Genomic DNA, 17,502 nt, shown 5'->3' with positions numbered 1-17,502 from the left:
CCTCAAAATGGGCCCCTTCGAACGGCGGGGAACCTCCCTGGGGGCAGTTGCCCCTCCCCTGCCCGACACAAGTTATGGGCCCTGATTAGAGAAGAAGTAAACTGTTTCGAAATTTACGCAACTTGCAAATACCAAACCCTACTAGTGCTAAAGTTGATAAGTTAGTGCCACTGTTACCACTGCGATAAGGGGAAAGAAGGGGAAGGACTGCTAAGATCCGCTAGCCAGGTTTTGTGTCAAAACACAGTGCCAAGCTACAGTAAACGGACAATACATATGAGTGAGGTCGACAGACCAGGCGCGAACCGCCACGATGGGTGGCGCGAAGCGCAAGCAAATTTTCAGATATAAACCCTGCTTTTCCTTGATTTTGAGCATTTTTCATTACTTTTTCCTTCCATTTTATATATACACAGAGAGTTGATTAATTCGTGTGTCAATTTCATTTGTTCACTTTGCAGAAGTGGTAGGAGGTAAAGCAGTGCAATTTGGTGTAACTTTAGACGAAGGGCATAAGTTTTGTTTCGCAATAGAAGCATGCCACTTGTACTAAAGATTGAAGAGATATAGGGTCAAAGATCAAATTTCGATTTTGTCCTTATGGGACTGCAATGGCAAATTCTGTAAGACCCTTAAAAGAAAACGTAAATCGAAGTGAAAGCTGTTTGGTGTGATTCTACGTCGCAAGCCCACTTTTGAGCGCCAAAAATAGTTGAAGCTATTATTTATATATTTTTGAAAGTTTATAGTAAGCATTACCTTTTATTCTTTATTGGATTTATTTCAAACATTAGATATAGTTTTAGTTGCAGTTTATCTTCTATATAATATGGAAAACAATACTTGAAGTCCACAATATCAACGTCCAACCTAGCCATAATATTCATCGGGAGAGAGTTAAGTGGTAAACTCCTGCAGGACCCATGAAAAATTGTAAACTCATGATATATCTAACATAGTCTGGGTCTGGTTGTCCCTTCCCGCTTGTTTTTACCTCCTAGATCCGCCTCTGCTTGGTGTGTGATTTTTGTGTCCCTTTTTTGTATTATTCCTTAGATTTCGTTTGTGTCATCGTTGTGCACCCATTTGTGTTACGTTGATTTTTTTTTAATTCTGTATTTGTCAACTTCTGTCGTGCTGTCTTTTCAGAATATCTTTTCCCCCTGGTCATGTATTTCGTGCATGGAGCTTTCTATCCCTGCGTACGTAGTAAATCTTTCACTTTTATCCAGTGGAATATCGAGTTTCTATCTATAATTATTGAATTACTTGTTCCGGTAACAGTGACGTACGCAAGATTTAACCAAGGGGAGGCACAAACACTCAATCTCATTTTCTCTTAGGACACGTGATATATATATATATATATATAACAAATTTCTGTCGCATTTTGTGGAGGTCTGTGTTGCATTAGCCCTCACACCGTGACTTGAATGCGAATGGAGATAAGGCGAAGACCAGCTGCTAGTGTGGGTATATTCAATATACTACCTGGTTTCGTCACCGTGAACTTACGTAAGGACAGAAGGACAGAGTGAACATGGGACATCCACAGAGCGTCATAAGAGCGTGTATGCTGTACGAGAGTTCAAACTGAGGTCAAACGCCGCTGCAGTGGAGCGGAAGATTTGCCAGCATTTGCTGAGCGTGTTTGACTACGCGGACAGTGCAGTGATGGTTTAACAAGTTTAAGGACGGTGACGAAACACTCGAAGACGCAACACGTGCCGGAAAAACAACACATGCACAAAATGAAGATCTTCAGGCAGCAATTGAGGCGAACAGTAGCCAGACATGAGAAACTGGGACTACAATTCAGTGTGAGTGGAGAAACCATTCGGCAGCACCTCCATCAACTTGAGAAGCACTACAAATTGGGTCGATGGATCCCACGTTATTTGACTCCGGGCCAGAAGGCAACGCGAGCAGACACCTGTGTTTCTTTGCTGTCTCGGCTAAGGAAGAAGCCATTTCTGGACAGGATGTGGACATGTGATGAGAAGTGGATCCTGTACGGAGCTCCGCGGCGCCGTCATCATTATTGATTAGCATCCCATAAATCGGTTCCCATAAATCGGTTCCGAAACAGCGGAAACCAACACTGTACCAGAAGAAGGTCCTCCTGTGTGTTTGGTGGACTACTCGCAGCATCGTGCATCGGGAACTGCTACCAGCTGCTCAGAGCATCAATCCAACTGTGTACTGTTAGCAGTTGAGCGGGTTCTCGTTACAGGACAACTCTAAGTCCCACGTGGCTAGGATGACCTGAGACACTATTCTACGCCTTGAATGGAAAACACTATTGAGTTCACCATACTCCCCGGACATTGCACCGTCCGATTATCACCTGTTCCATTCCTTGGACAATTACCTTAGAGGACGCCAGTTCAAATTCCTAGTACAGGTGCAAAATACACTTGATACCTTCTTCGCTTGACGATCCACCAATTTCTACCGCGATGGAATCCATTGCCTTCTAGAACGTTGTCAGAAGGTCGTCGATGCTAATGGGGACTATTTTTTTTTTATCTTCGTGGTACGTCTTAGGTGATATATCGATGTTCGAAGGTGGTGGTTGAAAAAGCAACAGTGGTCAACCGTGGAATTCGTTAGCCTGTGTGAGCTCATCCCAGGAATCTGGGTAACGGCGAGCATGGGCGAAAAATGAACTTGCTTTACTACGCTCGAGTACCATATTTGAAGAACATGGGAGGCTTTTACTCGCTAGAAAGGCCTCCACCAGTAGGCTACTGGTAGGCACTCAGGACTTCGGTCTGGCCGTGCAGTGGACGTATCCCACTCCCTTAAAGAGTAAGGATTACATCACATTTTGCTAACCAAAGCTAAGGGACACGTCTTGAAGGTGCATTTCGTGCATCAGGACGACTGTTCAGAATGAAGGAACTACGGGCCGGGTGTCAGTGTTGGCGGAACCAATTATTAAATAGGCCGCACGGCCTCAGCACACCCTCCATGTTTGCGTCAGGCGTGGTGAGTAGATTACTAGCTCCTAATATATATCTTAATAGAGTAAATGTTTATTTTATTTTTTTACAATCTCTTGCTCAAATTAAAACTCCGAACCCCTTGCGCACTCCATTGTCCAGGAATATAGTGGGTTTTCCCTTCATTATTTCTCTATATCTTCTGTTCTTTTTAAAGGTTTAATGTCCTATGATTATGACCACTAGGCTAAGGGAACGATGATTAAGGAGAGTGAATGATGATGGACGAATTGGTGGAATGAGAAAGTGAGAGGGAACTTGAGTACCCCACGAGCACGATGTTGTCCACCACAAACTTACTTGGTCGAGAATCGAACCAAGGACCCCAAGTGCTCTACTACTGGGCCACCGTGCCCCTTTAGCAGTAAGAGAAGAAGGAAGAAGAGGGAAGACTTTCATTGAATTGGAGTTTAACATCCTTTTCAGCAGTGAGGCTATGTAAGACGTCGCCCTACATCTCAATGTGGGATTCAAACACATGAGTTTCCACTGAGAATCAAATCCGTATCTCTCGTGCCAAAGGCTTGTAAGTGAAGTATATAGCCACGAAAGAGTTGTAGTACTACTAATAGTAAAAATGAAATTTCTAGTTTTACGTTCCACGCTTCTTCCCTTTATGATAAAGGAGATGGATAATTAATGAAATTTAACTATTATCATTGATCAAATAATTAGTGGAATGAGAATGTGGGAGAAAATCGAAGAATCCAAGAAAACCCACGGACACAGAGTTGTCAACCACTAACTCATGGATTGGGATCGAACTAGAAGTAGGCGCTCTACCACTGAGTCATCATGTCCCCAGTAGTAGTAGTAGTAGTAGTAGTAGTATTAAACCATGGTAAATAGCATGGGCGCCCGCAGGATTTTTTCCAAGGGAGGGCAAAACATACACATTTAAGTAAAACACGTGTGTGACACACAGGTCCCTTAAGCAGGAGTAGTATGATAACTAGGACCCATAATCCTTTATCCACTGAAATCTGAAAGGACAAGAATTTCCTTTTTTTTTTTAAGTCTTATATCCTTTGCCTCTTAAGAAAGTCTTATATCCATTCTGAACACTACACCATTAACATACATTTTAAAAACAGCAATTAAACTCAAACTTTTGTCACTGGAACAGCCTATAAATGTTAACTTTTTCGAAAATCCAGGAAGGGGCAATTGCCTCCTCTTGCCCCCCTCTGTGGGCGCCCGTGTTACTTTCGTTCAGCTCCTCATCAAGATGAAAAAATTCTGGCTACACTGAAGAGAAAATGCTGGCTACATTGCAACAATATGAGGCTAAACTGCTAAAATACAAATGATTATAAAAAGAACTAAAGAAAACCATGACTTACAGTTCTAGAATAAGACACATGACTTTTCCGTTGTCGAAGGCATCGTACAGTTGGATAAGCCTTGGATGCTGTAAACATTTCATAATGTCAACTTCCCGTTCGACATTTCGTCGATCTTCACGCCTTGGTGTCCCAACAAATTTAGCAGCGAGAGCTAGTCCTGTGCTTCTTTCTCGACATCTGTAGACCGTTCCGAATTTTCCTCTGAAAGAAAATAAAAAGTTTTATTAGTATTTTCTTTGTTAACTTGATATTTTTTAAAATTTATCAGGATACACTGTTGAAACTGAATGTGGGATAATTATACAAAGAAAGAAGAAAAAATATGAGAAATAAGAAGTTGGAAACAATATTTTACAAAATGCGCACTGGAAAGGAATCTGTTATAGTATACGAGGTGTGCTCAAAATGTATTGAAACATTATTTCCCGCGTATACTAATGAAGAGCGGGAAACTTTCTTCAGTGTAGATGCGCAGTCATGGATTGTTTCACGTCTGCAGAAAGTATCAGTCGCTGGAAGTCGGCCAACGAGTAAAGACGTGTAGTGAGCGGTCGTTGGCTTTCAGCTTTTTTCTAAAGTGACACAAAAACCTGAGGAGCGATATTGCATCAAATTTTGCCAAAAGCTTGGCGATACTCAAGCGGAAATCATTCAATCAGATTGGTGCATTCAAATTTAAACGAGAATTTGAGCATAAGAAGAGTATCCGCGAAATTTGATTCAGGCTTTCTTCGCCAAACACAACATTCCTATGTGTCGTCAGACTCCCTACTCACCTGACAGCTCCGTGTGACTTTTGCTTATTCCCCAAGCTGAAAATGCCACTGAAAGGGACCCGATGAGAGTCAAGAGAAGACATCAGGCGGAATGCAACGGCACGGTTGCTCACCATTCCAAAAACTGGTACCAGAAGTGTTTCTAAGAATGGCGGAAGCGCTGGGAGAAATGTGTACATTGCCAAGGATAGATACTACTTTGAAATGGATTAGTGTTTCGTATTTCCAAATCAATAAATTTATTTTTGCCAACAAAATGTTCCATACTTTTTGAACACACCTCGTATTTACGCGAACAAAAGTATACTATTTTTTGTCAATGAAAAACTAAATAATGTAGAGTGCTTCAGTGTAGAACTAAAATACAAGCATTAATGCCAATTCAAAACATAACGATTCGCTACTCCGTTCGTCAACAGTCAACATCATTTCAGATTTTGCTTTGGGTTTGCTTGACCACAGAAGAGCACCAAACATAACCACCCTTCCACAACACCAGATGCAAATGAAAGTAACGCCATACGCAGGCTAAAGAAATCATGGATCCCTCTTCCACGACGCAACATTTGGCTAGCCTACGCCATGTAGTTTTCTCTAAAACAGAGGTTGGATACTTTCTCGATAGGCCTTGTATTTCATGTGTGTTTCTGCGTACTTTTCCCCAATGATTTGTCGCTAAGTTCGTTGTTGGAAATTGGATTCAAAGTAAACTATGTGATTTTCGTTGCCAATTTTATGAATTTTTACCCGTTTTAGACCTATGTTACTTTCTTGGATGGTGTATTCGTTTTTATTCAAGTATTGTTATTATTCTTAACATTTTACCTTAAAATCCAGTGAACTGTTGAAATTCCATTAGTTCAAGGACCCAGGGACGGATTAATCGAGTTTCTTTTGTTTTAAACAGAAAAACTTGTCTCTAAATATGACAATTCTGGAACGGATTAAGTTCGTGTTCCAAGGAATCAAGATATTTGTTTTATAATCCTCTGGTAGTGGCGAAACGAATTATAAATCTGGGGTACAGGGATACACTTACGTACTAATTAAGCATTCGTAATGCAAAGGAGGCTTTTCTCATCTTACTTTCTCTTTCATTTCATTTAATACAAAGAATCACCTCCCGCAGTTTGGTCACATAAGAATATGTAAGAACATGCGAGTGTCGTCCAGAAAGTAAACGTTTTCGCATGGTTAAATAAAAAACAAAAGATATCAGCACAAAACTTTATTTACAAAGCCACAGGATCTTACTCTACTTTCTATGTAATCGCCATAGTTGTCAAGACACTTGTTTTTCAATGCCGTGGGACGAGTTTTTTAATGTCAATGTTATACTCATCTACTGTCAAAGATTTGAGCGAACTGCCAATGCTTGCTTGAGTTCCTCATCGTTTGCGAACTGTTTTCCACCCAAAAATTCTGGAACTCGATTCGGGAATAAGTGAAAATCACTTGGTGCCAAGTCAGAATATGCCGTTTTTCCTTCAGTTCTTCCGTAACAAGTGATGGTCTCCCGCTCCGATCTTCATCATGCACGTTGATCATTCCTTGATTGAACTTAATGCATCATTTCCTCAGTGATGACTCGTTCATTGCACATTCACCATAAACATTCTTTATTTGCCTATAAATTTCAATAGGCGTTCAGAAAATGAATGACACTCCATATTTCACATTTGGCGGGATTTTCGATTGGCGCTGCCATTTTGAATCGGACAAAAACAAGTAGCGTGACCGCACAACATTGAGACTCGCTCACACTGAGGTGAAGGAAAGAGCTAACTGCCGGGCACGCGATCGCAGTAGTGAGGGTAGGCGCCGCGCACAATGCGCAACCGTTCTTTATTTTATGGACGGCCCTCGTACTATATAGCATATTTTATGTACAGTGACTCAAAAAAGTATTCATACACGCAAAGTTTTTGACATAGGATTATTTATAAAGGTTAAATAAAAACAATGTTACAATCATCTGAAAACACATAATTTACTATGTTTATTCGTCTAAAAATATAAAAGAAGAAATCTGTAGATGACAAAAGTAAATTAATGTTCTTTCTCAACTCAAAAAAGTATTCATACAGCAACACGAACTACAAATCTCGACAAGTTCTAACAATCAAGATTTTAATACTTTGTGTGCATACTTTTAACACAAATTATTGCCTTGAGACGCCTTGGCATGGACTGGACGAGCGTTTTGGTCATTTCTAGGAAAATCTTGGACCATTCGTCTAAAAAATAACTTTTGTAGTACTTCCTTGCTCGAAGGACGGTGTTTCTATACTTTTTAGTTCAGATAATCCCACAAGTGCTCGAAAGGATTGACAAATGGGCTTTGTGGAGGAATCAGAAGCCATCGTGGAGCATTATACAGGAACTACTCTCTAGTTTCCAAAGCGGTGTGCTTAGAGTCATTGTCCTGTTGGAAAACAAAGACCCTCTCAATACCCAACTTCTGCACACTGCTTGATAAGTTATGGCGCAACACACTAATATACTTATTAGCATCCATGACACTTTCAATAGAAACTAAATTTCCCACTCCAGAAGATGCCATGCATCCCCATACCATCACACTCCCTCCTCCATGTTTTACTGTAAGGATATGTTGCGATTCCAATTCACGGTTTGGCTTTCGCCACACCTATCTTTTGCCATCTGATCCGAATATATTAAACTTCGATTCATCGGAAAATACAACAGTATCTCATAATTACGTGATGCACATTGTGTTTGTCTCCTTATAGTCTTGGTGAATTTTCAACTCATGCAACTGTTAGTGCTATTCCGTCTCTTTGTTTCAATATGAGTTTTAATTTCCTGCTCTCACATATAACTCACCTACGACTAATTTTTTGAGTGTATGAATACTTTTTTGAGTCACTGTAAATGCTATGTACAATATACTATTTTTTTGTTGACGACTGTACAAAGAAAGATATATGCTAGGATTAGTCATGGATAGCTTTATAAATTCTTTCTGATGCTAAGCCCACGAGGTATTCTGGCCAACAAGACAACGCATTTAACTAAATGATACGTGGACAGCGCATCGATTCCGAATACTGTTTTTTACTGGTCTTCTAGATCAATGATCTTGTACTGATTAATAAACATGTTTAAACAAATGAGATTTAACATCAAAAGACAAAAACAGCTAAAAGATTAAACTTGTAACATTTAACTGCATTTCTTTTTTCTGCTGATAAACATGAGAAAAGCGGGAAAAGATACCAAAGTCGGAGGTTGCATCACTTTGTTATTTTCTGCTTGGCTCCAACCGCTGATTGGACGACAGCCATTCTCACCTCTTACAGATGACCTACGCAATGTCACGCTTCCTTTTCTGCTTGTATTTACAAAGAAATAAATGCAAGACTATCAATTTCGTGTATGACATTCAAAGCAAGCAAGTATTAATATCTGACAACATTTTGTGTGTATCTATATACAAATTGGCGAGGAAGTAAGTATATCACTATGGACGTCGTTGAAAACAAATTACGATGAAGACGCAACTACCTTAGCACTTTTGTTCTACAGGTTGCCAAGGAATTGCGAATGTACGAACAAAGTCAAGGAAGATTCATTCCATTTAACCCTCGGAGGACCAAGCATCAGCGCATTTCACCGTGGACCAGAAGGGCGGATATTAAAAAGTATCCAGTGTAATATTGCATTCTAGCAAGGTGTTAGTATCAAAATTTATTAGAGAGGAATCGAATACCAATTTTGAGCTATAATTTCAGGTTTTCCCCTTTACCTCCAAAGAAATACCACTGTCCAGCAACCTCTCCAAAGACTTTACGAGACGCCCAGTATCAGCTGCGTCATCGTAGATCCTTCGGCGTGATTCAAAAAGACACAGACCCTAGTTCTCTTGAGTACTCGGGTCTAACTGTAGGATTCGATGTTGAATGGAAGTCCGAGCTGCTTAACATGCTTTCTGTAATAGTTCGTAACAATTCCATCCTAGGTCATTACAAACGGAATGTTCCTTGTCCTTTATTTCTACGCTCAAGGAATATAACTAGCAAGCACGTCAAACGTGTGAAGTTTCTCTGTTTCAACTTTTTTCAGCCTGTTTAGCGCGTTATAATACTTTATTCGAGAACGATAGCGTGTGCTACTTCTCTTTCTGACAAGCATTTATTTATTTATTTATTTATTTATTTGTTATAGGTAAAACTGTTCTAAAAAAGTGTGTTCCTCCCACAACTAGTAGAAAAGCTGTAGACAGACATATATCTACACAATTACAGGCTAAAGGTTGTAACTGAACAAAAATTTCTTAAAATTCAAGGTCTGTAATTGGACCAGGGAGAGGGAATAATTCTGCTTCCACCGTCTGTATTTTCATTTATTATTCAGAAAACAGAAGAAAAAGACTTTTCCCGTGGGAAGTATTATTTTAGGCACATACTGACAAAATAAAAACTGGAGGAGGTCACAAAAATTCACGATGAAAAACCGAAATTTAAAAGTGTTGACATTTTATCCCTAGTAGCAAGAAAGCTTTCGATCAGTTGGCGCGTGCTTGGCTTTTGGCTTTCTACGCTTGCACTTGAAATACATGCTTTTATATAATCTGCCTTTTGTTGTACTTGCAAGCGATACTTTAGACCTTTCGCAAAGCGTAATAACATCACTGGCCGTTCATTAGCCATTGACTTGACTTGACTTGCCAAACACTTGCGTCAAGCTTGAATGGAACACTGAATGCAAGGTTGCCCCATGTAACTTCGTTATTGGAATCCAGCATGCGGCATGCTTTCACGTTTTGCATCAAGCTGGATGCAAGCTTGCCGACTTGCAATTCAAGCTTAGAGCAAGCGGTTTGCAAGTTGTCTCTGCAACTAGGGATAGCCTCTGGCCCGGTTCTCCCAGGGTTAACCTGAATTTAAAGGAGTCATCAACAGATGACAGCACGCTTTTCATGTCTTTCTATTGTATTTCGTGCAGAACAATAATATTCACAATACTTGGAACCAGGCCCGTATCCAGAGGGGGTCTAGGGGATACGGTCTCCCTAAATTTTTGCTGGCCCCCTAAAATTTTCACGGTAGGCTTGCAAATGCACTATAATATGGTGATGAACTATAATAAAGTTGGATCGGGCCCCCCTACATTTTTGGGCTATCTACCGGCCTGCTTGGAACCAACTTCTAGAGATGAACATACCTGGTATACACTTTGACCGAAGATAATCAATTATAATCTACCCAGTTTTTAAATTGTTTATTTCATTGTTGAGAGAGAGTTTTATTGTTCAAAGTATATTCCTGAAGAGTAAAATTAAGGGCTCTCAATAAATGAATGAAACGAAATAAGCAAAATGTGTACACAGATTGTTCTCTTGATTTATCGATTCAACCTCTCTTGGGACATAATTTGAATATTCTTCTTTTGAAGTTGGTTCAATTATTAGGATCATGCAATTATTAGGATTATACGAGGGTAAGTCAAAAATTATCCGCAATGTAGCTATAACTTTTTCTTACATTGTTCATACTGATTTGTCCTCGTTTATTTTATTGTTATGCTGTTGTGGTCATGCTATGAAAGTTTGATCCTAATTCCTCCATTTGTCTTCCTTTTATTGCATATCCATTAGATTCTAATGGCCACTCCATTAGAAATTTGCACCAAAGAGGAACAACGAGCAGTGGCCCGTTTTTTGTGGTCGGAAGATGTATCAGGAACCATGACTAATTTCCAGATGATGCCACTTCATCAATAGTCACTCGTCTGTCTAACAGAACCATGCCACGTGCACCCTTAATGTTGTCATCATTTGTGACCGCAGATGGTCGTTCGGCACCTTCTTCGTGCGTAACACTAGTGTGACCATTTTTGAATTTTTCATGAATTTCATGAATGGGTTGCGGTCCCTGATACGAGTATACCTTCCGAGCACAAAATCCGGATCACTGCACGTTGTTCCTCTTTGGTGCAAATTTCTAATGGAGCGGCCATGATCTATCTGCAACAAAAGGAAGACAAATGGAGGAATTAAAATCAAACTTTCATAGCATGACCACAACAGCATAACAATAAAATATACGAGGACAGAAGTCAGGATGAACAATGTAAGAAAAGTTACAGCTACATTGCAGATAATTTTTGACTTACCCTCGTATGAGCCGGGACATGCAATGTGCTAAGTGTCTGGATGATGATATATAATGGGTAATCAGGAAGAAGTGTGTACTTACCAGGGGCGGATCCAGGGGGGGGGGGCGATCGGGGCGATCGCCCCCCAGAAGAGGAAACTTTCTCATTTTATATATATAAATAAAACTCATCCCAAAGTTTGGTGCCCTTAAAAGTAGCAGTATGACAACCCACCGTCCCCCCAGAAGTCAGACCTGGATCCGCCCCTGGTACTTACAAAGGATGAAAAGCAGGGATAGTGGTGTAAAAGCGTGCCGATGGGATGGAGTGTTGGAAACATCGCTCCATTTTGTTTCTAATAAAGCGTGTTTACTTTCACATCGATTACAGATGTATTTGAAGCAGAGAGCATCCACATTAGGGTGCATCGAAAAAATCAAATTTTCGAGTATCAAATTGTAATAGGGCTCAAAAATTGCGTATTCGCGTGCTAATCAATGGGAAAATAACGAAAAATTCACACTTTGGATCTTCAGGTCGCGCAAACGGCCTAAAGTTTGAAAAAAAAGTGATAAAATAACACCAAAATTTACTTTTAGGCGAAAAAAATAGACTTTCGAGTATCAAATTCTAATAGAGCTCAAAAGTTGCGTATTTGTGTGCTCATCAATGAAAAAATAACCAAAAAGATCACACTTTAGACCTTCAGTTCGGGCAAACGGCCTAAATTTGAAAAAAAAAAAAATATTAAAAAACCCTAAAATTTACCTTTACGCAAGAAATACACAGTTACTTTTTTTTTCATTTCTGTAGCGTCTAAGTACTTTATTTTAGTTGTGTGAGATTATGTTTATTAATAATTCGTTAATGTGAGTGTTTTTAAACATTTTATTTTCACAGTGATTTTGCACCTCTTCGCCCATTTTGTCAACTTTTTTTTTTTTTTTTTTTTTTAATGAAATGGCCCAGAACTTACCACGAGAAGATGGCTGCAATTCAAGACCCGCACGACCCACCCCTGCGTATGTCCCTGAGGATAGCAATGAAACTAACCGTCAAACAATGAAAGTTTGTTGAAATAAGTAGACAGCTCCTATTGCCACGAACCCTTAATTTGCCCAACAGAGCACATCGGGTGGTAACTTATTTCTTTGAAACCCGAACCTATCTTCAAAAACTAATTTCATATTCGTTATCAGCACCCTAAAATTAGTAAGAATTGGTTAGTTTTATCTCCGAAGCATTTTCACTGTTGACCAGTGTAATTATCGAAATTTGTATTCTATGTAACCAATTGAAGTACTAATTGAAGTTAAAACGTATGAAATTTATTTGGCAAAAAACAAAAAGGTTGCCTTGAACGGGGATCGAACTGAGAACTCAGACTTCGTAATCAATGCGCAAACCGTATAGCCACAGAGTACGGTACTGGCAATTAGCATTTTCGTAACGTTTTGGGTGCACTGCCTTTTTCTGTTTCGATTCAAGCGCCATCTGCGAAGACACTGTTTTCAATTTTGGGTCAAATCAGTGCTACTTTTTCTGGAGAATCCAAATGTGCAATAAGAAATAGGGGTTCCCATTTAAACTTGTAAAGTTACCCCCACCCTATCCCTCCGAAGGGGGTGGGGATAGAGGGTTGCGTTTGATATCATTGGATAGCTGTTTCAAAACTATTTAACACGTATTATTTTTGTTTTGCTGATCTTTATACTTCGTAAGATATTGGTTCATTCCGAGACTTTTTTCCGCACCCTGTATATATATCAAACTCAAGAAGACAATTATCACCCATTTCTGCTGATCTGGCGTGAACCGCACTGACGAGAAAGAAAGCATACTTTGGTAAATTAACTTCGAGATCATTTTTTTCAAGGTGTTTAATGCGCATTTAAAGTGTTCATATTACAAACTGGGAGAGCGCAATTTACTAATATAGAGAGAAAAAGCGTCTTAAAGTTTTCGGCTCGCCCATATGTCGTTCGTTGCGCAAGTTTACGAAGTGACGGCGTGGCAGTCAGTAGCATCTGTAGCTCACGTGCCAAGGGTCCCGGGTTCGATTCCCCGCTGGAGTCAACTTTTTCGTTTTTTTGCTTTAACCAATAAAGTAGCCACTTGTAGCTACAAGTAAAATGTTAATTAACAATATGTTTATAATGAATTAAAAGAATAGAAATATTCAAATCAGTTGTAAAATCTTTCAATGTTCTATTTAACTAGCAACGAAATGTAATCTATTCTGTAAATGTATTGATATCACGAGTTATATTATGGTTACCACAGTCGTTGTGTAAAAAATGTCCCTGCCGCTTCGTGTCTACATCTGTTGACAGTGTGAGAATTGCAATAGAATCTCCAGGGGAATAGAACCTGGGACTCTTGGCACGTGAGTCACAGATGCTATTGATTCTGCCTAGCCGTCATTTGATAAATTTGCGCAACGTACGACATATGCGGCGCTGCTGTATTAGGCCATTGCACTCTTTCAGTTTGTAATATGAACACTTTAAATGTGCACAATCACCTTGGAAAAAATGGCCCCGAAGTTCATTTACAAAAGTCTGCTTTCTCCTTGTGAGGTTAGTAGGCTCGAGCCTCATTAAGAAAATTGGGTTTTGGCCTCTGGAGACCAAGTGAATTGTAATAGCAAACTGACCATTTATACTGTATAGTGCCATTCCCAGAAGGGGGGAGAGGTTGGTGGTGGGGCGTGAAAGATTTTCAGTTTTCTTTCTCAACGAGTTTTTGGAGCACTGGTGCCTGTACCACTGTGAGGAGGAGAACGACTCTCCCCCTAGATACGCCTACGGCCATTCCTGCCTGACGGTACTGCAATATGCAATATGCGGTAAATTAATATGCCTTAATTTAACAATGTCTGAAATATTTCTCTTGAAGTCATACATTTTTCAACGTTTTTAATGACTTTCCATGACTAAAAGAGATGATTTGGCAACTTTAACAACTCAAAAATTTATCGTGCGAAAACTCTAAAGCCAATTCTGGTGATCCTATTAAAAGTAACATCGTCATTACATGAAAACTTGTTATTTCAGTCAAATAATGTTAAATGTCTTAGGAGCTAGTGTAACTTATATTAGGAACAACCAAGAGACATTTAGAAGCAACTTATGCTCATAAAATCGGCCAGCAAATAATCCAACATGTTGAAGCATAGTAAAACGTCAGTCATTCATCAACTTCCTGGCAGAGGCTGGCTTCTGGCAGAGTTTGGCACTCGCTCTGGTAGTACACAGTCACCGTGACACGAAGAATTGTCAAAACGTAAAACTTAAAAATAAAAGAGTAAAAAGGAAAGAATTTGACATAAGATTAACTGTTTGCGATAAGAATGCATGTTGAAACTGCTGTGATGAAGTGCAGGCAGAAAGAATGCCAAAGCAAGGATGAAGCTTTTTTTTTTTAAAGCAGTATCTCGTTTCAAGCTTTAATTAGAAGTTAATTAACTACCCTGTACAAGGTTTTCGTAGATGTAATTGTTCTGTTGGTCTAATCTCTTGGCCCCCGAGGATTTATATATACGTCATAGCTTAAAGTCTTGTGCTATTATGCAATGACATGAATAGTGTGTGTTCTGAATGTTGTACAGGGTAGCTTCTACAGTCTGGGCCAATGATTGCGTTGGACTCTACCGCGCTGTAGGCTACCGTGGGATATGATACCTAAATGATACTGATTGGAACATTCCTGATACCGCTGGAAAGAAGTGTGCTTGCCGGTAAAATACGCTGGTCTTATAATTATAAACCTGCCATGCGTCCCATAAAAAAACGGGACAGTCCAAATTTTGGACCCGAGTATCCCATGTCCCCGTAAATTTACTCGGAACATACAAATGTACCATATTTTAGTCCCAACCCATTTCTCTGTCAATATCAGCTTATCGACTGGGAACCCTGTTACAGTGAATGAACAATAAGTTGTAACATGAAACAGTTTGAAGCAAGTTATCGCTACACTACTCTCTCTGATTTCATAGCGAGCAATCCAATAGAGTAGACTCGCAGCGCAGAGTTGCAGTTGTTCGTTGGCAATCAAGGGGATCTGCAAAATTTGATTAAGTGCACGAGCTGAGCTGTTTTTGATAATACATCACAAGTGAAGTGTTCCAATTTTGTATCAACAAGAATGCCTAAACAGAAATGCACTTTATCTTCAAATTTGAAGCGTATTCAGACGAAGAAAACCTCATGTAAATGCAAAACACTCATAGGACTTCTCCAGAAGCATAAAGTTTCCTTAGAACAGATTGTTCTTTACTTCTTTGTATCCATTTCAAATAAGGCAGTTAAAATGTTTCCGAAAAATGTATTGTGTTGGAATGTTTGAGAGGAGGTGGGGAAGATTGAAGGTGCCTCGTATTCTCATGAAAAAAATATGGCAGGCTTATATAACTAGTACCAGAGCTTTGTTATATTCTTTATTTGCTATCGTACTGAATACTGGGATCGGATACTTCTGTATCTGACGAAACTAAGACAAGATCAGAGAATCTGATAGGACATATTTTGATATATATTACATTTTTCCTTTCTTTCGTTTTTACGGCATAATATTTCTTATCTTCTCTTGTAATACGAATACAAGATATTGGACGTTGATATCTTAAACTTTGATTCCTTGATAACTCGATATCTTCACATTTCCTTAAATTCTCCATAACACTCAATGTAAATAACCTCTATATAAGTCGAATATTTAAGGAGGTTGCGGTGGCTCAGAGGTAGAGCGTTAACCTCTGGTATAGGGTCCTTGGTTAAATCCCAGTAAACTATGTGGTGGACAAACACCGTGTGCGTGGGTTTTCTCGCAGTTCTCCCGTTTCTTCCCACTTCATTCTACCATTTCCTTCATTTCTCATCATCACAATTTCCTTTACCCAAGTCGGCATAACCGTAGTACTGAAAGACGGGGTTACTTTGCACAAGATTTAAGCAATTTTAAAGAGAACCGCATGTAACTTACAAACGTAATGATTTAGAACACTGTATTTTAAACATATAATAGCAAGATATATAAGGAAAACAATTGTGCAAGTTCATTAGTAAACATTCAATATGACAATAGTTATTGAAATATAAGTGGGGTTACTTTGCAAAACATACAATAAAAAGTATGTTCAATATACGAACATAACGTTTCTGTGCAATGTTTTCCCTTCAGAATTTATACATTTTACTTTCTACACAAAACTGTAGGCTGTCTACAAATATTGATATTAGAATGATGGCACCAGTATCAGTATTTAGTTGAATTATCGATATTTGTAAAGAAAATTATATATTTTCTGGTACCGGTACAGGAACCACATTCTAATAGTTTAGCATAGTCCCACAAAAATGCCAACTCAGGAAGAGAAAAGAAATACCCATGAACTGATTTCCGCCCGCCAAGAATATCATCCCAACCGTAATCAGTGGAAGATTTACAGGGTTTAGGACTTTCAGGCTGAAGCCCACCCACATTGCATGATTTCTTTCTTTCTTTCTTTTTTAAATCTAATGTTAGTCATTCCTATGCATATAAGCTGGAAGCTATATGCATAGGAAGTCTAGTGATTTCTAAAAGAAACGAAGCTTGTGAGTGAAGCCCCTCTCAAACTACTTTTCTGGATCCGCCACTGTTCATAATTTATTTTCCAACAAGAAATCCATTCCGGTATCTACCTAAATGGGAAGTTAATCTAAATTTATAGTGCAGGAATTTCCAGTTTTTGGACCGGTGCAAAGTAATCCCGAGTAGAGGCTGAAACCGCTTTCTCCCTGTTTTACTTTTTTATGACTTTAAAACGATTCACATTTCAGTGTCAACTATTGCATCAAAGTCCCATTATACACAACAGTATTCTATGAAATTGACTAACTTTGACGGAAATTGTTGTACGTGATATTTTTCAAATTTTGGCGGCCTTTACAGTGACTGCTTTCCATACCTCTACAACAACGAACCCTCCCGGTAATTAGAACTGATGTTAATCGCCAACATTACAACCAAAATACAGTTAGATGTTCTATCTTACGGCAGCAGTTCAAACTTCCTCTTTACTGTTTATGGCTTTACCGACAGAGGACTGTGAAACTCTTCATATTTCGTACAAAGTAACCCCTGATGTGCAAAGTAAACCCGTCTTAGACCACGTTTTCACTTTACATGAATCTTGTAGCTGTCATAAGAAAATACCTTGCTACCCGATCTTTCTATCTACTGTTTAGATATCACAACTTCTTGTAAGCA

General features: G+C 39.2%; 1 protein-coding gene across 2 annotated transcripts in view; it reads right to left on the bottom strand.

Moving 5' to 3' along the window:
- The window catches only part of LOC145670426 (myosin light chain kinase, smooth muscle-like), a 227,886-nt gene that overhangs the window by 131,062 nt on the left and 79,322 nt on the right, over positions 1 to 17,502 (bottom strand). For both annotated transcript variants that reach the window (XM_081739093.1, XM_081739094.1), the window contains exon 4: positions 4,349 to 4,552. In XM_081739093.1, the coding sequence (XP_081595219.1) occupies positions 4,349 to 4,552 (204 nt within the window). The remainder of the gene's footprint in view (positions 1 to 4,348; positions 4,553 to 17,502) is intronic.

Source organism: Thermobia domestica, chromosome 14, assembly GCF_964235325.1.
Source record: "Thermobia domestica chromosome 14, izTheDome1.hap1.1, whole genome shotgun sequence".
Taxonomy (NCBI): domain Eukaryota; kingdom Metazoa; phylum Arthropoda; class Insecta; order Zygentoma; family Lepismatidae; genus Thermobia; species Thermobia domestica.
The sequence above is the reverse complement of the archived record's forward strand: the minus strand, read 5'-3'. Positions and strand labels throughout refer to the sequence as shown.